This window comes from Lynx rufus, unplaced genomic scaffold (assembly GCF_022079265.1).
Source record: "Lynx rufus isolate CCGP_SWC_20201006 ecotype Redwood Valley unplaced genomic scaffold, mLynRuf1.p SCAF_3, whole genome shotgun sequence".
Taxonomy (NCBI): Eukaryota; Metazoa; Chordata; class Mammalia; order Carnivora; family Felidae; genus Lynx; species Lynx rufus.
The window spans coordinates 174,849,709-174,875,713 of record NW_025814845.1 but is presented as its reverse complement, the minus strand read 5'-3'; the positions used below and the strand labels follow the sequence as shown (position 1 = coordinate 174,875,713).

The 26,005-nt window shown below is 38.7% G+C and overlaps 1 protein-coding gene across 2 annotated transcripts; it reads right to left on the bottom strand.

Annotated features, from left to right (window-relative positions):
* Positions 1-1,544: 1,544 nt before the first annotated feature.
* On the bottom strand, positions 1,545-20,132 carry SARAF (store-operated calcium entry associated regulatory factor). 2 transcript variants are annotated; one of them, XM_047090912.1, is made up of 6 exons: positions 19,912-20,132; positions 10,183-10,361; positions 7,580-7,997; positions 5,584-5,713; positions 4,797-4,891; positions 1,545-2,334 (listed from the first exon to the last, which is right to left on the bottom strand). In XM_047090912.1, the coding sequence occupies exons 1-6, from the start codon at positions 20,012-20,014 to the stop codon at positions 2,309-2,311; spliced, it is 951 nt and encodes a 316-aa protein (XP_046946868.1). In that variant the 5' UTR covers positions 20,015-20,132; the 3' UTR covers positions 1,545-2,308. The 2 variants fall into 2 exon arrangements, with proteins under 2 accessions (XP_046946868.1, XP_046946867.1); XM_047090911.1 differs by having other exon boundaries at positions 4,797-4,951; positions 19,912-20,129.
* Between the last annotated feature and the right edge of the window lie 5,873 nt (positions 20,133-26,005).

The window sequence follows — 26,005 nt, the reverse complement described above, 5'->3', positions numbered from 1 at the left end:
TCCCAACTTCAGTACCTTTCCCTTGGTGCCATCCCCTACTGTGGGCCATCAACACACTAAAGAGACCCAGTTAGTTGTACTGTCTTTTATTCTGTCTTAGATTTGGTGGTGATACCTCAGAATCTTTTCCACAAATAACAAAGATGTGTAAACATACAACAATAAAGGAGAAGCACCCTAGTGGGGGTTGGGGGCTGAGGATCTTGAGCCCTATATGCCCAGTTTCTTTCCCCTCTTTCCCTCCAAGCAGTCTTTGAAAGAGCCTCAAAGAAAACCACCCCTCGTGGGGCGCCTGGGTGGCTCAGTTTGTTAAGTGTCTGACTCTTGATTTTAGCTCAGGTCATGATCTCATGGTTCATGAGTTCAACCTTGCATCGGGCTCCGCGCTGACAGCACGAGCCTGCCTGAGATTCTCTCTCCCTCTCTGCCCCTCCTCTGCTCTCTCAAAATAAACTTAAAAAGGACTTTTTTTTAATAATAATAATAAAAAGAACATCCCTCGTGCTGAGAGTAATCTAAAGTCACCAATTTAGTCAACTCTATATTCACTCATCATTTTCTTAAAATTCCAATGACCTGAAAAATGTATCCAAAAATTGAAATTGGGCCTGAAACTAACATAACATTGTGTGGCAACTGTATTTCAATTAAAAAAAAAAAAAATCATGGCGCCTGGGTGGCTCAATCAGCATCCAACTTTAACTTGGGTCGCGATCTCACGGGAATTGCTCAGAACCTGGAGCCTGCTTCGGATTCTGTGTCTCCCTCTCTCTCTGCCCCTCCCCTGCTTGCATCCTGTCTCTCTCTCAAAAATAAACATTAAAAAAATTGTTTTTAAATCACTTTGTTCAAAAAAAAGGAAATTTAATATGCAGATCACTATCACTGGGACAATCCACAGCAGTTTTAAATTAACAACTTTCTTTTTACTTTGCTCTCCAAGTAAAACATACCTGGATTCAAGATTATAGACCCCTGTAGCAAAAGGTAAATTAAAACCCAAACACTTAGCAACTGGGGAAAAAGGCAATAAGCTGGATTTTCTTTTATTCCATCTCCCTTTACTGAGAGGAAATGGGGTGAGGATTTAGCGCAATATACTTAAATAAAAACTGTTTCTCATGTGACATAAATTAAGATTTCTACCAAGTTTTACTGATGAGAGGGCAGTTCTATTCACAATACTCTTTCAACTGGCCCCTAAATCACATTTTAAAGAATAAACACAGGTTTGTTTTTAAATGATTCCTAAGAGGTAAAAATGGGACTCTCGGGTTGCAGAGTTTAACTGAGGCAAATGGTGCAATCTTTGAGAGTTGAGAGACTTGGAGATTTCTTTTTTTTTTTAAGTCATTTTTTTAGCAGAGGCCTCCTTCCACACCATGTCTGAATTCCTTTTTTGAAAACACCAAGTGACTGGAAGCTAAGGCAAGACTCCCAGGGGAAATTAGGGAGACCCCTTTTCCTTTGGGAAGAAGGATACAAAAAAAGTTAATACCAATTTGTGTCAAGGCTGGTAGAAAGAATAAGAATTAAACCCTTTGTTTTTACTTTTCCTGTCATTTTAATGTAAGACTGAAACAGACTGCTACAATATTGGAGATTCACAGAGAACGGCATGCTTCTGCTACTAAAAGACCTTTGCTGAAACATTTAAACTTTACTTCCTAAGGAATGAATATGGAGGTTTCAAGCACTTTTGTCAGCACATCATCATTCACAACAACTTTCTAGATACTCATTTTCTACCTTTTCCCAAAAAAGGCCATTCTCACTTATTAGAACCCCACCACCACTGAAGGGTTCAAAGCTCCTGAGCTCAAAAGTGATCAGAACACAGATAAGTATAATTGGTAGTCCAAAGCTTGGTTTAAATGTTATCAGAGCAAACACCAAACAGTAAATATCAAATAGATTATTATCGTTTGTATAAAGTAATGACGCATATACTAAAACCACCTAAGATTGACGTTTTATGTATGCAGGATCTAATGGTAAGAAAGCCTCAGTCTTAATGGCATCACAGGTTTTAGAAATTAAATACATTTTCAGCTTTCCATGGTAATCATCACTCTCAGAAACCATAAAACACAACTGCATATTACACTAGCATACAGTTCTCTACATAAGCATTTTCTCATATATCAAGTAACAGAACACAAAAAGCAATACAGGACAAAAAAAACTACAGAACTTTTGCATATTCTCCTTTCCCCAGTTGTTAGCAGGTAGCACTTTTTTTTTTTTAAGAAACTGATGAAAAGTCAGAAATTTTGCATCCAACGTTTGACTTCAACTTTTTACTTTCTTATCGTCTTCTGGTACCACCATATCCTAAAATGAGAAGAGTAAAATTTATATTCATTTTCAAAACTGCACTGGCATTGTTTATCAAATTACAACAGTAACACATCTATTGTTAACAAATGAGTAAGAGAGATGGGAGGGAGGGAGTGGGGAGCAGGGCTATGCAGACAATGCTTCGCCCCCCATAACAGCCCTCCTAGTTGGTCATCCAGACATCAAGGCTGCTGCAAATCACTTGTAGTAGGGAAACAAAAGAAGATGTGTTCCATGATTAAGGCAACGTGAGCATTTAAGGCAACGTGGTATGGGCAATACTTAAAACCTAAGCCAAAAAGCAGAGAAGCCTATGGAGCCAGCCACGCCCTGCCACCTATCACCACGCTGGCGACAAACAGAAATAATGTGGGGGCAAGTTTCAGGCTCTCAATAGTAAACGTTAACTTCATTACCCCCACACACAGGTACACGCACACACGCTAACGGGTTACAGATGACAAGTGTTCCCACCTGGAAAGTCCATTTTTTTTCAGGTTTTCCTTAAGATTATTTAATGTTTGATGATTTTCTTCATATAAGTCCCATACACTTCTAGTTGATATTTATGGGTTTTTTTTACAATTTTTGTTTCCAATAAGAATGAGTGTTCTATTATTGTGTTTTGGCCTATGTAAGCTATATTTTTATATATCCTCCCAATCACTACCTCCCCTTTTTTCTCCCCAAAAATAACTACCACCTTAACATCTAACTCCCTAGGTTAGCTTTGCTTGTTTTTAAACATGTATATTTATAAAATATGAATGCTGTAATCATATTTATATACAGTCCTTTGTGTCTGGCTTCTTTCTTTTCTTTTTATATTTGGAAGAGCTATCCACATTATTGCATACAGCTGTTTATTCACTCACCCTGTTACACAGCATTCCATTGTATGGACATAACTCCATTTATTAAACCAGTTCACTGCTCTTGGATACGTGGGTTTCTTCCACTTGGAGGCTACTAGGAGTAAATATGCAGGGTGCCTGAGTGGCTCAGTTGGTTATGAAATCCAACTCTGGATTTCAGCTCAGGTCATGATCTCACAATCACGAGATCTAGCTCCATGCTAGGCATGGAACCTGCTAAAGATTCTCTCTCTTCCTCTCTCTCTGACCTTCCCCTTCTTGAGTGCATGTGCACACACATACGCACTCTCTTTCTCAAAAAAAAAAGAAAAAAGAAAGAAAAAAGGATTAAAGATGCTATGAGCATTCTCATACTTATCTTTCAGTGTATGAATGTGTGCATTTCTGTTACTATACATCTGAGAGTGAAATTGCTGGGGCTAGAGTATGCTCATGGTTTTTCAAAGTGATTGTATCAATTTATATTCACCCCAGTACTATGAGAAATTCACTGTTACACTTCAAAACATATTTAAATGCAGTTTTCTGTCAATATCAAGAATTCATCTCTCTTCTAGAACTTCCCCCTGCTGAAGATGAATCCAATCCACAGCAATCTACTTCATGACCCATTACCTCCCATTCTCTGCTAATTAGCTAGATGTTTAAAAACAAATAGTTATTTTTTTTTACTTTTTATATTGTATCCTTGATTTTTACAAAATTTCCTCTTAACAATAGAAATAAACATTACCACCATACTTCAATTAATACATTTTTATTGAGTTTTGCTGAATATTCAGTATATAGAAAATCTCATTTTAGAATTTAAGAAGAACTCTAGAAGTCACAGAATTAAACACATGTAGAAACCAATGCTCAGAAAGGTTGAAGGTCAAGCCCTGGTTGGTTAATGTTGGAAGTGAGTCTAAACCAAATCCCTACTTGATTTTTAAAGAATGTTTAGAGGTGAGAGGAAAGAATGAATCTAAACTATATTCTCTCTCAGCTAACTGTGCTATTAATATTTCTGATGGGTATGCCAAATAAAACTATGATTACTAATACACAGTTATCTTTTTTAATGTATTTTTTAAGTTTATTTATTTTTAAATTTTTTTCATGTTTATTTATTTTTGAGAGAAAGAGACAGAGCACAGGCAGGGGAAAGGGCAGAGTGAAAGAGGGAGACACAGAATCTGAAGCCAGCTCTAGGCTCCAAGCTGTCAGCACAGAGCCCGCCCCACACAGGGCTCGAACCCACGAACTGTGAGATCATGACCTGAGGCGAGGTCAGACACTTAACTGCTTAACCAACTGAGCCACCCGGGCGCCCTTATTTATTTATTTTTGAAGGGAGCAGTGGGGAGCAGAGAGAGAGGGAAAGACGGAATCCCAAGCAGGCTCAGTGCTATAAGTGCAGAGCCCGATGCGGGGCTCGAATTCACGAACCACGAGATCGGGACCTGAGCTGAAATCAAGAGTCGGACACTTAACTGAGTGAGCCCCCCAGGTGCCCTCAGCTCATCATCTTCCTAAGTTCCAAAACTACTTCTACACTCTACTGCCACAAGATACGAAGCTCTATGTTTTCGCTCTCACCTGATGCTGTTCTGGTTCTCGTCTCTGAGCTTGCATATGCCGAATAGCTACCCGAGGCTCCACGAAGTGGCGAGTAGGCACGGCTATTCCACATGCTGGAGGACGAAGGAGGAGGAGATGGGTAATACCACGAGTCAGAAAAGGGTGTGGCTGCTCTATGAAGACATAAAAGCGTGTCAGGCATTTTCTTGTGACCAGTTTTAAATATTCTGTTGCTAAACTCTCGGAAAAAAGTCTTTATCAAGTGTTTTTCCTCAGTGTTCTGGTATAACATGAAATAGATACTATTTTGTTTCTCTGATATTGTATGGTCATTGCCATGGTGGGCGGGGGGGGCAGAGAGTGACAGGGAGAAGAGACTCTTTCAGAACTCACAGTCAGATAAAATCTAAAATTAAACTACCAATAATACTGAAGACATCCCAAAATCTGGCTCCAAGCCCTGTCCAGCCTTGCTTCTATCATTCCCTACCAAACCTGACTGCTAAACTGTTCCTCAAGCGCGATGTTCTTTCCTATCTTCTCATTTTCTCAGATGTTAAGTAAACAGTCTTTTTCCTATCTCATAGTATCTAAAAGGATGACATTGGAAGAAGACACAATGAAAGAAAGTAGCATATACAGTATTGATGAAAGCCCATATAGCAGAGACTCTGATTTAATACGGTAATGTCACCATTATTTATTTTCCTCAACAAAACCAAATCCACTCCAACTGCAAGTAAAACAAAGAAGCTTCCAAAGAAAAGTGGAATTCAAGAGCAAGTGAGATCAATGCAAAGCCTACCGATTGCTGCCAAACAAATATCCTAGTATTCCTCCAGTTCCCAAGCCAGTCCAGAACCCAGGTCCTGAATTGTCATATCCTTGTTGTCCTGTGAAAGCACTGCCAAAACCAGAAGTTGCACCAGGTGGTCCTAGAAATAAAGATGATTTATTATATACCCTCACGTAAACAAAACATGACCTACAACACCAAAAATAACATGACATTTCAATTACTTCACCTGTACTGTCTATTGCTAATACTCAGCCCTCAACTCATAAACAAGTTGTATTCAAAAAGTATATTCATAAAATACCGATTTATAACTAAGGAGTGCCTTTCCCATAGACGTGGAACAAAGAGATGTATCTTAGAAGGGAGGAGGGTCCCTTTCTGAAAAGTCATATTTGCCCTGCTCAGGATCAGCTACTGCAAGACGACCCCACTTGTCGGAGGTCCTTCCTTTCTGCATTATGAACATCTATGAAAGCTTCATGTGATAGCTGTACTTGGGTGCCTGATGCAGGAATCCAAGTGGAGGCAGCAAAGATATTTGTATTGATTGGGAAGTCAGGTCTTAAACCAAAAAAGCATCCTCTGCTCAGAGGAAGTTTTTTTTAAATTGATGTATAACATAGAGGAAAGTGTGCTAATCTCACTTGTATAGCATAAGAAATTTGTACATATGTACCCATGCATGTAACCACAACCCACATCAACAAAACATCTCTAGCACCCCAAAAGGCTCCCTCATGACAATTCCCAATAGATACCCACCCACATCAGAGATAGTATTACCCTGACTTCTCTCACTATACTTTGGTCTTACCCATTCCTGAACTTCTAAATGTAATCATTTACTAGGTACTCGTCTGTGTCTGGCACATCATTATGTCTGTGAGAGGCAACCCCCACTATTGCACACATCCGGTTTTGTTTTTGTTTTTGTTTTTTAAAACCAATCTACAGTATTCCATTGTGTGAAAATAACCACAATTTGTCCCATTCTTATGTTTATGGACATTCTTTTTCCAGTTTTTGGCTATTGTGAATAAAACTGTTATAAATATTCCGTGCGTATCTTTTTTTGTACAAATGCATGCATTTCCCTTAGGTATGTATCAAGGAATGTAGCTGCTGGGTCACAGGGGAGGTGAATGTTTGATTTTAGACAGTGACAGTTTTCCAAAGTGTTTTCTATTTTAACTCCTACCATCAAGTTGCAGTTGCCATTACTTGATACTGTGCCTTTTTAATGTTAGCTCTTATGGTGGTTACACGGTGGTTAATAATGAACTCAATGTGGTTTTAATTTGCATTTTCTTGAAGACTAATGATGCTAGGCACCTTTTCATATTGTTACTATACATCTGGATATCTTCTTTTATTATAAAATGGCTGTTCAACTCTCTTGTCCATTTTAAAAATTGGATTGTCTGCCTTTCCTGAGACTTGTGGGAGAGTTCTCTAGATCACACCCTTTGTTGGAAATAATGTTTTACAAATATTTTCTCCCGGCCTGTGGCTTGCCTTTTCACTCTGTTAATGTTGTCTTTTGATGGCTAAATGTTCTCAATTTAAATAAAGTCGAATTTATCCATCTTGTCTTTCTGGCTGGAACTTTTTGTATTCCAAAGACATTTTTGCCCATCCCATGGTCGTGACAAATATTTTCATGTTTTCTGGAAACCTATGTTTTACCTTTTATACTGAGATCTATATTTAATGAATAGATTTTTGTGTATGGTATGAGATGGAGTTCAAGGTAAATGCTTATTGCCAAATCTGATCAAGTTCTTCTGATTAAGATGATTTATAATTTAACCATGCCACCTTAAAATAGTGGTTGCAATTATCTTTACGCAGAAAAATAGGTAAAAGAAGTTGAAAAAGTAAAATATGAGAACACAAATCTGCTTTGGTCTCCCAATGCCACTATGTTTCTATTTCAGAAACCAGCACGAGATTCACTACCTCACATCTACCCTACTTATTGCCATTACCTAGGGAAACATACCTGTGAAGTCAGACTTAAAGCCTGCGGGAGGGGGTCCTGCAGAGTTGGTGAATCTCTGGTAACGATGGGAATACGGAGGATACTCAGAATATGGGGGAGGAGAATCTTGACCATCACTAAGGAACAATTTATAAACTCCAAAAGCAATAGCAAGTAGTACTATGACGGTAATCAATCCACTGATGCCACAGGAATCTGAGGAATACAGCTTGTTATAATAATCAGAGAAAGAGTGAAAGCCATAGTTTTTTCCAGACTCTCTCAGTTTCTTCAGGCCAAGTTCTGTGTAATCTAAATTATACTCCAAGCCACAGGAACCTCTTAGTACATATTGGTCTTCAGAGGATTCATAGCCTTCACAGCTCACTACAGTTTTTCCAAATTTATACGCAATATCTAAATCAGTCTTACATTCCCACTGTGAAGAAAAACAGAAATAGATTATGAGAATCACATTTTTTTTAATAAATACTATTTGGGTTATACAGTTGTCTCAATAAGGCAAAATGAAGTTGGGGAATGATAAACAAAATTCAGAACAATGAGTACTTCAGTGTTGGGGAGTAGGCAACCTACAGGGTTTAAAGCTAGGTAGGAGGTACCTGAGTGTACATTTTATTACTATTCCTTATTCCTTACATATACACGAGGAATTCTTTTGTACATATTAAGTATACCACAATTTATCAACGTTAAGCAAAATTTTAAATGTCAACTTTTGCTACTGTAGTTCAAGATGTTTACTTTAAAAATAGAGGTTCTTGGGGCACCTGGGTGGCTTAGTTAGTTGAGCACCCAACTCTTGGATTCCAGCTCAGGTCATATCTTGCAGTTTGTGGGTTCAAATCCTGTGCAGAGACCCATGCAGAGCCTGTTTGGGATTCTCTCTCTGCCCCTTCCCTGCTCATTCCCTCTCTCTCCCCCTCAAAATAAATAAAAACTTTAAAAATAAAAAATAAAAATAGAGGTTCTTTAAAGGTTAGGGCTCAAAAATCAGCATCATCCATGAATATCTGGTAACTACGTATAGCATCAGAAATAGTACATAACCTTGCGAAAAAAACTTTCTACACAGGGGAGCTTGGATGGCTCAGTCACTTAAGCGTCTGACTCCGGCTCAGGTCATGATCTTGCAGATCATGAGTTCGAGCCCCGCATCGGGCTCTGTGCTGACAGCTCGGAGCCTGGAGCCTGCTTCAGATTCTGCGTCTCCCTCTCTCTCTCTGCCCCTCCCCAGCTTGCACTCTATCTCTCTCTTTCTCTCTCAAAAATAAATAAACATTAAAAAAAATTTTTTTAAACATCTTTTTTAAGCAATCTCTATGCCCAGCCTGTGTTCTAGAACCCCAAGATCAAGAATCACATGCTCTGCCACCTGAGGCAGTCAGGCAACGCATCTCTTAAATTTTAAGATATTTAGAAAAATGCAAAAAGAGTTCACACTAGCCTTAAATATTTCCACCTTAAAAAAAAAGTCTAAATTTAGTTTAAATTCCATAATTATATATTGAGCTAATTAGGTAATATGCTTCTTTTAACAACATTTAAAGAGACACAAACTAAAATAGATCTGATTTGTTTTTCTGCCTTTCTGTAAGTTTTTGGCCAAATTATCTTCCTCTCTCAAATTTCAGATAAGCTGTTTTATTTTTTATAACACCTTTATTGAGATACAACTCATATACTATACATTCACCCATTTTGATGGTTTTTAGTACATTTGTAGTTGTGCAACCATCGCCACAATCAATTTTAGCATATTTTCAACACTGCAAAAAGAAATCTCATATTCATTAGCAGTCACTCCTTATTTCCTCCCAAATTTTCCAACCCTGGGCAACTACCAATCTGTCTTTATGGATTTCCCTATCCTGGACATTTCATATGAATGTCTGATCAGACAATATGTAACTGGCTTCTTTCACCTAGCATCAAGTTTCCACGTATATTGTAGCATGTATCTGTACTTTATTCTTTTTTATGGCTTAGTAATATTCTATTGTATGGCTATACCACATTTTGTTTATTCACTCATCAATGACAGACATTTAGGATATTTCTACTTTTTGGCTATTATGAATAATACTGCTACAAACATTTATGTACACATTTTTGTGTGGATACATGTTTTTAATTCTTTTGAGTATATACCTAGAAGTAGAATGATTGGGGCATTTGGTAACTCTATGTTTAACCTTTTGAGTGCCTGGCAGTTTTCTAAAGCATCTGCACCATTTTACATTCCTAATCGTCTACAATGCCTGATCATATTAACGTCATTTCTCAAAAGTAGGTTGGTATTTTTTGAGGAATGACAGTAAAATGATAACCAGCAGAGATTCTCTGTCCCCACCCCAAGTGTATAAAGTTTTGGACATTTACTAATGTCTTAGAAGAAATTTATGGATGAAAATTACAATGAATATTTCCAGGCTTTAAAATCAGTTTTCTTTGGAGGATGTTCTTCCAGAAAATAACTGATTTTTATTTATATATTTAACTTGAGATTTTTTACACGAACTTCCCCAAAATACTGAATAATATCCCAATAAATACTTGACTAAAAATTCCAACTAGACTTCCATCAACATAATAAATATTACCTGTACATCATAACCATCCCAACCTTTGTTCTGACATTGTATGACTTTTGGGGTATAAGAATCACATCCAGCTGTGCCTCCAACACATTTCAACTGTGGGATCGGATCCAGCCTACGGGAAGTGGTATAGCGGTCGTGGTAGAGGGTAAGAGCTTTTACATCCCGCAATAATATTCTGTCTGAAACAGGAAGAATACAGATGAACAGGTAGTAAATATCCTGTCAAACACAGAAAGGGTCATCCTAATAAAATTCATGTCATAGGAAATACTTTCGAAAGTACGTGGGTATAGAATTCTAGATTGTCACTCAAGCAAGAGGGTGGAATTTTCAGACATCTGAAAAGTTTCAAAATATATACCTTGTAGGTATCAATTCTCAGTAAGACAATGAAAGATATTCACCACCAAGAGAAAAAAATAAAACAAAGAGAAAGACATAAAACCCAGAGGACTAAAGAAAAAGTAATGGCATACAAAGGGACAAAGGAAATCCCAAGGAGAACGAGGAATGAAGACAGCAATATGACAACCATGGCCAGGCAGAGGGCAGCAAGTCCACACTGGAAGAGTACTGCTCAAAAGCCAGACAGGAGGGCTGCCAGGAAAATTCCCTGCTGCTGTCATACCATCTCTTTTAAACCTAAGGGAACAACGTCCAGGTGGACCTGGCTTTGGTTTTTATCTGTATTTGGTCTGTCTTGACCTCAAGCTGATCAAGTTCCTCCTCTTCCCCACCATGTCCTGCTAACTGGGCTCAGTTGAGGACACTCATGTCACCCCACAGAAGCATTCTGGCTTTAACCTATTCCTGAGTGCAACAGACAGACCATGGGAAACTTAGAAGTAAAAGACCGAGAACAACCTACTCCTTCTGACCATATTTCTGCCCAATGTTCAATATCGGACCACTACAGTCTTCGACAGATACCTTAATTATAGTGAGTCCTATGTTTCCCATGATTTTCCCCAGTGATTTCTCCAGAAGGGCGCTTAAAATCTCAGGAAACCTGAAGCCAGAGACCTTTTTTTTACACCGCTAAGAAATGAGCTAGTCAGTTTTTCATAAACTTTTAGGGTTTTACCACATACATGAGTAGAAAAACTGGAGTAAAAAAAAGTAATCATTCAAAAATCAGGAAAGTAACTACCTCCAGGAAAGGAAATGTGCTTAGAAAGGATCATGAAGAATTCTTTTTCTCTTAACTGATTAACAACCTAGTAAGTACTTTTTTCTTGCTTACCCAGACACAGATACAGGAGTTGTTTTGATTTTTGTTAGTTTATTTTTATAAAAACTGAAACATACAGCCCACATTATTCTTCACATGGTTTTTCCACTTAACCAGACATCATGGACATTCCCTCATATCAGCAGATACAGATCTTATTTATACTTATTTACCAAAAAAAGAACTTAATAAATGCGACTAAGCTGAGATTTATCAGCCACACTCTCTCACCAAAATGCAATAAAATTAGAAATACAATGACATAGTGGCGCCTGGGTAGCTCAGTCGGTTGGGTATGCAACTCTTTGATTTCTGCCCAGGTCATTATCTCACAGTTAGTGGGACACAGCCCTGAGTCAGGCTCCGTGCTGACAGTACGGAGTCTGCTTGGGATCTCTCTCTCTCTCTCTCTCTCACTCTCTCTCTCTGCACCCCTCCCCACTAGTGCATGCATGCATGTGCTCTGTCTCAAAATAGATAAACTTTAAAAAAAAAGAAATATAATAACATAAAATACATATTAACATATAAAATCAATATGAAAAGACAGCTGAAAACCAGTAACAAGAAAGGAAATTTAAACTATATATACTGAAATATATTATTAAATCTATAGTAATATAAACAGTATAGTATTGGCACATGATTAGAAAAATTAATCATTGGACACCATGGACAAAAGTTAACCAACAATGGCTAAAAACTTACACCATAAAACATACAACAAAAAAATACTGTACAAAAGCACAACAGAGTATGTTTATGATCATTAAGACACCAAAAGCAAAAGACTGACCAGCAAGATAAAGACTGCAATTGATCAAGTTATATTCAATCTATGAAAATCCAAAGTCCATAATAATGCTCAAAAAGAATGCAAAAAACTCATTTATCACTAAAAGTTTCTACCTACCTCCTTTCCCCTGAAAATTGGTAATTAAAGATTAAAAATTAAATTTCTATTCTGACTTTCCACCAGGAACTGTAATCTGAAATAGCCTCAGGTGATAATGGAAATCTCAACCTTATTGAAGAATGACAGCTAATAAATGCAGATGAAATGACAGAATTAGAAAAAAAAAAACACCATTTTATAACCCCTAAAGAAACAGATTCAGACAAGGATTTATTGGTTTTAAAATCATTAAAAGACCAGATATTGGTATGGTGCTAGAGTGCTTTCTGGAAAAATATAACTTCACAAGGGAGAAATAACGCCACTTTTAATCCACTAGTAATCTTAGCATCAATAATGGTAGAACAAATTGATATTAAAGAATCTACTATGATGTAATCCCTGAAAGTATTTAACATGAATTTTATGAATCCTTACGAATTAACATTCAGTCTACAAGAAATACAAGGAAGAAAAAAAGTAAGCTAAAACAATGCCACGAAAAAACAGAATCTAGAAGGTAGGATATTCTAAAGGACAATAGGCCCAAGCCCTTCACCAAAGCAGCAGCATAAAAAAAAGGATTTCTACATTTAAAAAGACTTAAAGAAGAATACAATCAAATGTGATGCACAGACCTGGATTGGGTCTTGGTTTGAACCAACTAGTTTAGACATTTTGGGCACAAATGTGATATCTGAACATGGAATAGATAATTAGTTGACATTAAAAATTTAATATTAATTTTGCCAGGGGTAATGTTATTTTTACCTTGTGGGGAAAAGTTCCTTTTTTAAAAAGGGGAAGAGTATATTGAAGAATTAGTGGTGGCCTGTCATGATGCCTAAAATTACATGGAAATATTTCAACCTTAAATATGGAATTGAAAGGAAACAAGGAATATACAAAGATAGATTAACTTGCCATCAAAATTTAAAATATCTTTCCCAGGGGTGCCTGGGTGGCTCAGTTGGTTAAGGGTCCAACTTCATTCAGCTCAGGTCATGACCACCCAGTTTGTGGTTCGGGCCTCTTCAGGCTCTGTGCTGACAGCTCAGAGCCTGGAGCCTGTTTTGGATTCAGTGTTTCCCAATCTCTCTGCCCCTCCTTGGCTCATGCTCTGTCTGTCTGTCTGTCTGTCTCTCTCTCCCTCTCTCTCAAAAATAAATAAAACATTAAAAAACTAAAAGACATAGAGATAGATATAAATAAATAGATAGTCCTTCCCAGAATTCCTCCAATAGTCGGACTAGAATGACTTAGTATCAAGTAATTCTAGTAAAATAAGTATTTGGCTTTTCTAGTATTTACATGGAGGTAGACAAGGAGAAGGTAGACAACAGCTTCTGATTAATCGTCCAATAGTGTCTATCGCACTTGGTACACACAGGAAAACAAGTAACATTTTATTTAGAGTTTCTGGACCTACAAAATCCAAGAAAACTTCCCAAAAGACAATCATGTTGTAATAAGAGAATTTGATAAAACAGCTAGATATTTTATCAATTACCAAAAGTCAACAGGTTTTTCTTTAAGTATAATACTCAATTAGAAATGAAAATGGGAAGCCTAGGAGTGCCTGGGTGGCTCAGTCAGTTAAGTGTCCAACTTCAGCTCAGGTCATGATCTCACGGTTTGTGGGTTCGAGACCCACATCTGGCTCTGTGCTGACAGCTCAGAGCCTGGAGCCTGCTTCAGATTCTGTGTCTCCCTCTCTCTCTGCCTCTCCCCCACTCACACTGTCTCTCCCTCTCTCAAAAATAAACATTAAAAAAATATATTTTTAAATAAAAAAAAGAAAATGAGAAGCCTATCTGAAATTAGTGCCAAGCTACATACATACATAAAATATCTGGAAATAAATTTAGGATCAATATGTGATCTATATATTTTTTTAAATGCATATATAATAAGACCTAATACACTTCCAACCAGGAACCCAATTGGGATTTTTGGAACTGGGAAGAAATATGTTAAAGGTCCTATGAAAAAACTAACATCTATAAATAGCCAAAAAATGTTTAAAAAAGAATTGCTTTACCAGATAATAAACTTACTGTAAAATTACTATAGGGGTGCCTGGATGGCTAAGTTGGTTAAGTGTCCGACTTCAACTCAGGTCATGATCTCTCAGTTCATGAGTTCGAGCCCTGTATCAGGTCCTGTACAGACAGCACAGAGCCTGGAGGCTGCTTCAGATTCTGTGTCTCCCTATCTCTCTCTGCCCCTCCTCTGCTTGTGTCCTCTCTCTCTTTCAAAAATAAATAAATAAATAAATAAACATTTAAAAGTATATAAAATAATATAATATAAAATAATAACATATAATAAATTAAGTTATTATTTATATTAATTTATATATTAATTTAATATATTTATATTATATTTAATATATTTCTATTAAATTTATATTTATATTTATAGTATTTAATATTATAGTATTAATATTATATTATTTAATAAATTTATATTATATTTATATTATATTTAATATATTTATATTAAATTTATATATTTATATTTCTGTTATTTAATATTATATTGTTGGTATATTATTTAATAAATATATATTATATTTATATTATATTTAATATATTTATATTATGTATTAACTTAATATATTTATAAAATTATAATATTATTAAAATAATAATGTTAAATAATATTAATTTAATATTAATATTAATGATATATATAAATATTAATAAATAATATTACTTTAATGTTAATGTTAATATTAAATAATACTAATTTAATAAATATCAAAAATATTGATTTAATATATTATATTATATTTAATATATTTATATTAAATTTATATATTTCTATTATTTAATATTATATTATTTATATTATGTTATTTAATAAATATATATTATATCTATATTATATTTAATATATTTATATTAAATTATGTATTAATTTAATATACTTATATTAAATTTATAATATTATTAAAAATAATAATACAATAAAAGATAGTATGGGGGCGTCTGGGTGGCTCAGTCGGTTAAGCGTCCAACTTCAGCTTAGGTCATGATGTCACAGTTCATGAGTTCGGGCCCTGCGTCAGGCTCTGTGCTGACAGCTCAGAGCCTGGAGCCTGCTTCAGTTTCTGTGTCTCTCTCTCTGCCCCTCCCCTGCTTGTGCTCTGTCCCTCTCTCTCTATCTCTCTCAAAAATAAATAAACATTAAAAAAAAAAATTTTTTTTTTAAAAGATAGTATGAAGGGGTACCTGGGTGGCTCAGTCTTCAGACTCTTCAGGGTGGTGCTATCGAGCTTTGCCTGAGGCTCCACACTAGGTGTGGAGCCTGCTTAAGATTCTCTCTCTCCCCTTCTGCCCCTCCACCACGTGCATGTGTGCTCGCTCTCTCTCTCTCTCAAAAAAAAAAAAAGATAGTATGGAATTGGAACAGAAACAGGCAAGGGAACTACAAAACAAAAGAAAGTCTAGAAATTAATCCAGACAGGGGTGCCTGGGTGACTCAGTCGGTTAAGTGCCCGACTTCAGCTCAGGTCATGATCTCATGGTTGGTGAGTTAGAGCCCCGCATTGGGCTCTATGCTGACAGCTCAGAGCCTGGAGCCTGCTTTGGATCTGTGTCTCAGCCTCTCTCTGCCCCTCCTCCACTCGCGCTCTGTCTCCCTCAAAAATGAATAAACATTAAAAAAATTTTTTTTAGAAATAAATCTAGATATACATGGGAATTCAATATAAGATAAAGTGGGCTTTTTAATTTAGTAAAAAAAAAAAAAGGGGGGGCCTTCCTTAATAAATGACACCAACATAACTATGCAGCTAGAAGAAACTCCACCTACAGCTGTATAAAAACTTAATTCCATATGGACTAAAGACCTAAAATTTCCAAGAATTATATTAAAATAAAATATCCTATGTGCTATATTAACCCCAAACTATTACCTCATACATTAAAACTATAACAATGAAATTATTGAATGGTTTAAAAAGTCATACGGTGGGGCACCTGGGTGACCCAATCGGTTGAGCATCAGTCTCTTGATTTCCACCCAGGTCATGATCCCAGGGTAGTGGGATCAAGCCCTGTGTCAGGCTCTTTGCTGAGCATGGAGCCTGCTTGAGATTCTCTCTCTTTCCCTCTGCCCTTCTCCCCTACTGGCACATGTGCTGTCTCCAAAATAAAAAAATTTTTTAAATTTTAAAAAGTCACAAGATAAACTAACAGAAAAAAATAAAATAAAATAAATAACAGGAATAACAATAACTTGAAATTATTGTAGCAGGGTTGAGATAAGCAAAGAACACCAAACTAAATTCCCATCACCAACTTGCTATATGACTTTGGCCAAGTCACTTAATTTATCTGTACAGAAATTTCCTCACTTGTAAAATTAAGAATATCAACTTTAAAATTGGTCATGAATCTTAGATTTATCAACCTTAAAATAGACGGCGAAGCTTAGATATGATTTACTATCATTATCCGGCAGAGTACCTGACACATAACAGATGATCTGGTACAATAAATATTTTTGAGATGTTTAAGGAGCTATATACACATGGGGTATCATTACCATAACCCTAAAGCATCTTTCCTCCCTAGACATCCTAAAGCTCACTAGGTTTTGTGGCCCTAAAAATTCCTATGTTGAAGCCCTAATCCCAATGTCACAATATTGAAGGCAGGGCCTTTGGGAAGTGATTAGTTTCAGATGAGGGCTTGAGGATGAAGTCCCTCATGATAGGATTAGACCCTTATAAGAAGAGAAAAAGACCACAGCCCTCTCTTTCTCTGCCATAACAACAAAACAGCCATCTGCAAACCAAGAAACCAAACACCAAACATGCTGGCACCCTGATCTTCGACTTCCCAGCCTCCAGAAAACAAGAAATAAATGCTTGTTGTTTAAGCAACCCAGTCATGGTATTTTCTTATACCACACCGAACTGGGACAAGGTCCAAGTACAAAAAGCTAATACCCATCCTCCATTAGTTGTATCAGTCAACGGTCACAGGGAGTTCCCTGAAGTCCAGACTCACATCAAAATCCACTTACAGGTCTCAAATTTAAGATGAACAAAACCAAAGTCCCCCAAACATGCTTCTCTCACAATCTTCCACATCTCAGGAAATAGTAACTCCACACTCCTAGCCACTCAGGCAAAAACCTTGCCTTCTCTCACCCCTACATCTAACCCATCAGAATATCATCTCAGCTCCACCTTCTAAATAGGTGAGAATCCAACCAGTCTCACCAACTCCACTGCCTCTCCTCTGGCCAAACCATCACTACTCTTGGAACTCACTGTACCAGCAGCCTCTTCACTGGCCTCCCAGCTTCCCCGGACCTCCTACAGTCTGTTCTCCACAGAGTGAACAGAATGAGCCTTTAAAATACAATTCACAGCAGGTCATTTATGCCTCCACTCCCTTCAGGTTTCTGATCAAATGTCACCTTAACAGTGGCTTCTTCCCTGACCAATGCATATTTTAAAAATTCCACTTCTACCTGCACACCCTATCTTCCTTACCCTGTGTTATCATTGTCCATACCACTTTTCACCATATGACAAGCTACTTACCAGTCTGTTTACTGTCTATTTCTCCTCAATACATGTAAACTCCTTGGGGTCAAGACACTCAGTTTTGGGGCGCCTGGGTGGCGCAGTCGGTTAAGCGTCCGACTTCAGCCAGGTCACGATCTCGCGGTCCGTGAGTTCGAGCCCCGCGTCGGGCTCTGGGCTGACAGCTCAGAGCCTGGAGCCTGTTTCCGATTCTGTGTCTCCCTCTCTCTCTGCCCCTCCCCCGTTCATGCTCTGTCTCTCTCTGTCCCAAAAATAAATAAACGTTGAAAAAAAAAAAATAAAAAAAAAAAAAACACTCAGTTTTATTAACTGCTATATTCCCAATGCCTAGAAAAGGGACTTAAATATAAAATAATTCCATAAAGAATTTTGAAAAGTCTTAGGTAATCTCTTTAGAATGGGTGTACAATTTTTTCCAGACAAATTACTGCTCTATGTTAGCTAAAGACAAAGTTAAGTGCATCCAAAGCCAAATATATAGATATAGATATAGAGATAGAGATAGAGATAGAGATAGAGATAGAGATAGAGATAGAGATAGAGATAGAGATAGAGATATAGATATAGATATAGATATAGATATACACACACACACACACAAAATGAGGGAGTGATTATTGCTTTACTAAAGGGCTTGATAAAACTTAACCCAATAAAATACTTTCATAAAACAATTCCTCAAAGTAAACTTAAGGTAAAATAGAATTTATAAATATCAATTGTGTTTACTCTCCAAAATATTTTGGTGCTTTTTGTTCCAGAACAATAGTGTATAGAATAGGTAGACTAAGATTTCCAAGAAGCAGTTCACCATTAATTTAAATTTGGTCCCTTTTTTTTTTTTTTTAATTCCCCGGATTCTTCATCTGTAAACTTTTTTTTACTTAAGAACTGAAGTTCAACTAATGTTTCAATCCAGTTTTTAAATTATAATTCTGACCAAAGTGTGATCTTTATATACAACTTTCCAGAAATACATAAGGAAATTACATGGACATTTAAACCTAACATGGCTTTTATTACTAATAAAACATCCACATTCAAACATCCACACTCAAAGTCAAGCACCTTCTCTCTCATTGTAGCATTTAGGAATCAAATAGGAAATTACAAAAATAAATCTGTTGCTTAAGAAACATAGGCATTTCCTATCGCCTAAGTCACAAATGCAATATTGAAACTTTTAATGCTGTAACATCTTCATTCCCCAAACCAAAAATGATGTTTCAGCTGTTTAAAAATTATTTCTTACATAATTACAATTTAACAGCATGCATCATTAAATGGAAATCTGTATGTTTATGTATAAATTACCCGGAATATTACTTATCCCACAAAAATTCTTCAGAAAATTCTAATAACATAGTAATTTTTAAAAAAATGTCCTTTCTCAGAAAGTATTTATCATATACCATGACACAAAAAATAATGTTTTTTAAATTCTAGTGTTCGGTGAAAAACAATGGGAAAAGCTGACGTAACAAAATAAACTTCACTGTAGTGGTCAGATTAAGAAGCATGAGTTCCGCTCACATGTCTGTGATTCTGCTAACCTACCTGCAAGGTTTACATCCCTGTCCACTAAGTGTGACTCACAGACTGCCGGTGCTGTAGCAACTGTCAGCCACAGCAACAGGCAGCCATGACAACAGGCAGCGAAGATTACATCAGGCAGTCGTAACAACAAAGCAAAATGAGCAAGTGAGTATCGAGCTTTCCAGTTAAGTCTTAGAGATGAGGGCTGTTGTCCGAGGAAGGAGAAGGTAGACAAATTCTGGGAGTCCAGGAAAGGGAGAAAGGAGATCTTTAAATATAGAGTCGTTCCGCCCCGCCCACTCCCCAACTGTCCCCATCAGTCCCACAGGACTTCTGGGAAAAGCAAAGAGGCCAGGTAGGACGCAGACGACTAGGAAAGAAGATGGAAATGAGAAATTAGAATAGAATGGCCCAAACGGCGGCGAACGGAAATGGTCGCCCGCTGGGCCTCTGAACGCTAGGTGAAGTCAACAGAAAGGGGCGGGTGAGGACAGCACTCACCAGGGTCGTTCCAGGCGAGGGCAGGGCCAGTGATCAGCAGAAGCAAGAGGAGGCTGAGAAGGAGAGAGCGTCCAGTAGCTTCTGGCCCGCCGGCTGCGGCCATGGCTCCGGTGAAAAAAGCGGACGGCTGCCAGGCGCTCGCGGGCCGGAACCCTGATTGCGGAACTTGCCGCTACGCGACAACACCCAGCACCTCGGACGGCGGCGAAGAGAAGGTCTGCAGAGCCGCAGCGAAGGTCCGTGCGCAAGTGTTACGTCACTGCCACTGCGTCGCGCGTTGGAACACGAGTGGACGCCGCGGGCCCCGCCCCTAAAGCTTAAAGTGGCTGGGGGCGGGGCCAAGGGTAGGACGGACCATCCGGGGGGCGGGGTCTGGGCGGGGCGCCGGATATTGTGGGCGGAACCGAAATTTGGGCCCCTCCCTGTTGCGTTTGATCTGCGGCTCAGAATGGTTCCGCGCGAAAGTGCAGTGGTTAGAGAGATTGAAACCAACGCGAAATCTTAGAAGTGTAGTTAGGTTATGCATTTCCGAAACCTTCATAAGCTCCCTGAGGGAAGTGACTGTGCATTAGAAAACTTTTTGTCCTCAGCACCTAACATGGAGCCTGGCATATGACTCGCGTCCGACTACTGTTTGCGAAGATTGGGGTGAAAGGTAGCATGGAAATATGTTGTGTGGTTCAGAAGCTCAGGACCTCTACCTATTTTCTTGTACGTGGAGGCAGTAGGAATTTACAGAATATCAGGAGAAGAAACTACCACCTAAAGAACCAGTCAGAGAAAACAGTTCTAAGAGTGCTGGAGCATTATCTTTGAGGTCTGACAGGCCTGGGTTTCTCTCATTCATTCATTCAACAAATGCCAGGCACTGTTTTAGGCATGGAGGATATGGGCAAAGTCCCAGTATTCATGGACCTTACACTGAAGTGGGATAAGACAAACAACATTAAATAATTAGTAAACAAAGATAATAGACAGTGATAAATGCATCGGTTAAAGTAACACAGGATATTACAATAGAGACTGGGAGGTGACTTTAGGGAGGCATTTTCTTGCTGAGGAAGTGATTTTGAAGTTTGAGACCTGAAAGAGAAAGAACCAGCCATACAAAGGTCAGAGGAAGGTCCTTCAGGGCTTAGGGAACAGTGGGTGCACAAGCCCTAGATTTTTGTTTTGAGGAATAGTCATTAATTCAGCCAATAACTTTACATACTGAGCATCCACCAGTACCTAACAGGACCTGCCAGGCACTGTTCTAGGCACTGGGGATACAGTAGTGAATAAAACAAAATTCAGGGGGTAGGAGAGGCAAACAAGTTCAATATAACTGAAGCAAAGTAAATTAGGGGAAGACTGGAACAAGAGGAGGCAGAACAGTGGAGACTTGGGATGGGACAGAGTGAGACTGGAATAATAAAGGTAATAGAAAATTCTGTTCTGAACATGTTGTTTTCAGGGACTATAAAGCATCCAGATAGACCTGTCAAACAGACACTTGAATATACAAGTCTGCATTTCAAAGCTAAAGTAAATTTGGTAGTTATGTTATCAAAATTAAGATGGTATTTATTGTCACAGGAAAAGGTACGATGCATATGGAGAGAATTTAGATATGCCAAAGAAGGAGGCCCAGGACTAAAACTAAGAGAACACTATCATTTGGACTCTGGGCAGAAGATCCTAGAAAGAGTCTGAAAAGTCACCTCTGGTGAGATATGAGAAAAGCCAGGAGAATAGTTATATGGTAGCTGAGAGAAAGAGAAAGATCACCAGTATTTACTGTTGAATCACAAAGCAACTTTTGGATTTTGCAATGTAGAGGTCATGAATTACCTTGACAGGAGAATTGCTGTTATTTGAGCTCACATCATTTGCCATGTACAGTCCTAGAGAGTGGTGAACAAAACATTAAAGTTGTACTAACTTACACTCTGGTGGGAGAGACAAACAAGTAATGTATAGTTCAGAAAAACAATACATGCATTCAAGAACAAAACAGAGTAATGCACACACACAAAACCAGACTCTTAAATACAGAAAGCAAAGTGATGGTTCCAGAGGGGGGTGATTGGGGAGAATGGGTGAAATAAAGGGGATTAAGAGGTTTCCAGTTATAAAATTAAAAAGTCGCAAATGAAAAGTACAGCATAGGGAATATAGTCAATAATACTGTAATGATGTTGTTTGGTGGCAGATGGCTACGACACCTATCATGGTGAGCACTGAGGATAGAATTCTTGAATCAATATGTTGTACGTCTGAAACTAATATAACATTGCATGTTAATTATAGTTCAGTTTTTTAAAAAGATGGAGAAAACAGGGTAATATAACGTGAAGTGCTATAATAAATAGGATGTCCAGGAAGGGTTCTGAGAAGCTACCGTTTGAGCTGAGATCTAAATGATAAGAGGCAGTTTCTTAAATCATCTCAGAGACACAGCAACAGGAATGTGTAGACCTGATTTGGGTCCTGATTCAAACAAACTATAAAATAAATGACATTGATGAGACAATTGGAAATTTGAACACTGACTAGGTGTATGATGTTAAAGAATTGTTTTTTAGGTTTGATAAATGCACTGTGGTTATGTCATTTTTAATGATCCTTTTAGAAAAATACTAAAATATTAAAGATGAAATTATGTCTGGCATATTCTTCAAAATAATTTGGTGAAAAATAATATAGGAGGTAGGGGAAAGAGGATGGGGAGTATAGACAAAACAGCATTGACCATATGTTCATTTTTTAAGGTAGTTGATGGTACAGGGGAATTCATTATATTATTCTGACTACTTTTCATGTATTTAATTTTTCCATAATAACATTTTTTACATTTTTTTTAGGGTTTTTATTTATCTTTGAGAGAGAGAGACAGAGCATGAGCAGGGGAGGGACAGAAAGAGGGAGACAGAATCTGAAGCAGGCTCCAGGCTCCGAGCTGTCAGCACAGGGCCCGACGCAGGGCTCAAACTCACACACTGCCACATCATGACCTGAGCCGAAGTCACTCACTCAATCGACTGAGCCACCCAGACACCCCCATGATAACATTTTTTAAAAACTAAAACTAGGGGTTCCTGGATGGCTCAGTTGGCTAAGTGTCCAACTCTTGATTTTGGCTGAAGTCATGATCTCGTGTTCATGGGGTTGAGCCCTGCGTCGAGCTGTGCACTGACAGTGCAAAATCTGCCTGGGATTCTCTCTCTCTCTCTCTCTCTCTCTCTCTCTCTCTCTGCCCCTTCCCTGCTTGCGCGTGCTCTCTCTCTCAAACTAAATAAATAAACATTAAAAAATAATAATAACTAAATACTCCCCTGAAATTTCTCTGACTTGATCTGTAAGAGCGAGTAATTGCAAATTTATAAAACTGTGGAGAGGATGAAATCAGATATTTAAAGCACCAGGTACATACCGGCTGCTCAACCGACAGCAGCTCTCGCGTCCTCTCACCCCCATCCCAGTCTTTGTGAGTCAACTTTGGAGGGTAAGAAGCCATCTGAATAACTTTTGAAGCCATGTAAGGTAACACAGATTAACTGTTTTATAAAGATATGTAGAGGACATTAAAGGATATAACATGAACTCATGTTTAGGATTCACTTGGCAAACTGATTAAGAAAACCCCTGACATTCCACCTTTTTCAGACAGTTATTTTCAAGCTTTCATTTTCTTAGGAAATCTTCAGGGTGCTTGATAAAGTTTCAGAGTCCTGGGCTCTGGCCCACAAATTGGCATTTTTAGGAAGCATCCCAAAGAATTCTGCAGGTAGTCTTTGAAATACAGTGGAAACAGTGTTGTTATGTCTCAAGTGCCTCCAGACAACATTGGTAGACCAAAAATAGTCCTTAGGGCAGTGAGTCTTTTCTTGCCAGTAACATTGTGGATCTCATGGAAAAATCAACGGAGCATAATCTCATAGGATTCTGTGACCATGGAAGCAAAAGAAGTAGATAGATCCTTCTAATGTGAAGAACAATCCTAGTTGCCTGTTAATGTCATCAAGGATGAATATTTGTACTCCCAAGAGAAAATTAGGGGACTAGCGCTTAACTCAGTTACTGGGGCTTGTGGAAGCCGAGAAAGGCTTCCTCAAATGTGATCTTTCCCCCAGAAGCTAGGAGTCTATGAGATAAGAACCTATCACTCCCACCACCACGATTACCACCACCACTGGTCAGCTATCTCTATCATGTTCCCTCAACCATTGTGCTTTCGAGGATGAATACTGCAGAACAAAACAAGAAAGGTGTTAATGGTGACCATTTGGGATGGAATCCTTTACTTCTCCAGGAATTTTACCTACTCTTTTCAAGATGGTTGGGAGGAGGACCCATACACCTGCTTCAGTTTAGAGAAATGAGCTGGTGGTTCACAGACTGTCTGAACAGCAACATGTCCATAGCATATGTTTAAGTGTGCTACAATCCTTAAATGGAAACTCTTCTGGATACAGAAAACACCAGAATTGTTTGCACTAACTTGAATAGAAAAGAATTCTACTGCTCCATAAGGTATCTATAGATTTATTGGGGGGCATTAAGCCTCAAGTGACCTCTTTTTTTAAAAATTGTAATTCAACCCTGAAAGTAATGGAGAGAATCAGGGTAGGGCAATACCTTTAGCTCCCAGTACCTCTCATCTTAAAGCATTTTGGAAAAATCTCTTTAACCATTCACTCAACAAAGTTGTACATGCCACTTTTTCTTACTCCAGTGACTGAAAAGATTGAAAAATTCAAATTTTATGTCAAGCACCTCCACCTGTAACTTTTAAAAACTCGTCAAAAGGGGCGCCTGGGTGGCTGTCCGTTAAGCATCTGACTTCGGTTCAGGTCACGATCTCATGGGCCCCTGGTTCAAGCCCCCATCGGGCTCTGTGCTGGCAGCTCAGAGCCTGGATCCTGCTTCAGATTCTGTGCCTCTCTCTTTGCCCCTCCCCCGCTCACACTCTGTCTCTCTAAAAAGTAAATAAACATTTAAAAAAAAAAAAACTTTCGAAAGATTCTTACTGCTCAGGAAAGGGGGGGAAATCTAATATAGGATGCTGCTGTCCTACTCTGACACAGAGCAGTCCCACTGGCCTTCTGTCCTCTCTCCAACAGACCAGGCTCCTGGGGCCCAGTTTGCCTCCCAAGTTCACCATCCAACCACTCCCCCAACCTGCACCCCAACATATTTTCCCTTCCCCATAACGGGTTTTCCCTTTTGTCTTCTAGTTATGCACCCGTTCATACTTCCCTTGTCCCTCCCTTGGGGAAATCTCTCTTATCTAAATAAAGGCTTTCAAAGGACTATCTACCCTTCTTCCTAGCAATTATCAGTCCCAATTTTACCTTTTGCGGGGGGGGGGGGGGCAGGGGGGCTGTGTCTCTCTACAAACTGCAAGCTCCTTCAGGACAGAAACCGCATCCAGGTTTGCTCACCGCAGGCCCTAGCCCTGTTCCCCACACATAGTAAACGTTCAATACATTTGTAGGATGACTTAAATAAATGTATTTGTACCTCTGCTTTCTCCTTTTTCCTCTAGCCCTGCTACTACTAAAAACAAAAACAGCGATTCTCACAGACTCCCAAGAGATCGGATTTGTATTTAAATTTGTATTTGTTTGTAGTGGGTCCTGCTGCTCCTAATCTCTGGAGGTGGGTCTCATCAGAACCCTAGTTGTGTCGCAAATTGGGGAGCCAAGTGCAGACGTTCAACTAGCCTTATTTCTCCTACTGCAAAGCAAGGGAGAAGAGAGAAAAGGGTGCGCTTTAAAGATCACATTTAAATGATGATCCTCCAAGGACATCCCCCCATGCCTCCCAAAGCACGGCGGCTACTCCCGCTCTTTTATCCTCCAAGAATCTGGGAGGCTGCGGAATCCGCGACGAAGGCTTCGGAGTGGAGCTCCCCCGAGCCTGAGGGGAATATGGGCATGGAACCGAGGCGAGGACTGAACGCCGGCGACCGCGGCGAGCCGCACGGCGGCAAAGCAGGGAAGGTGGCTGCATGCCCGACCGCCCCCAGCCCGGCGCGCCCCCCGCGCCCCCGCGCGGGCGCGAGTTGCCGGCGGAAGTGCTGCGTCGTGCACTTCCGGGTGTTGTCTGG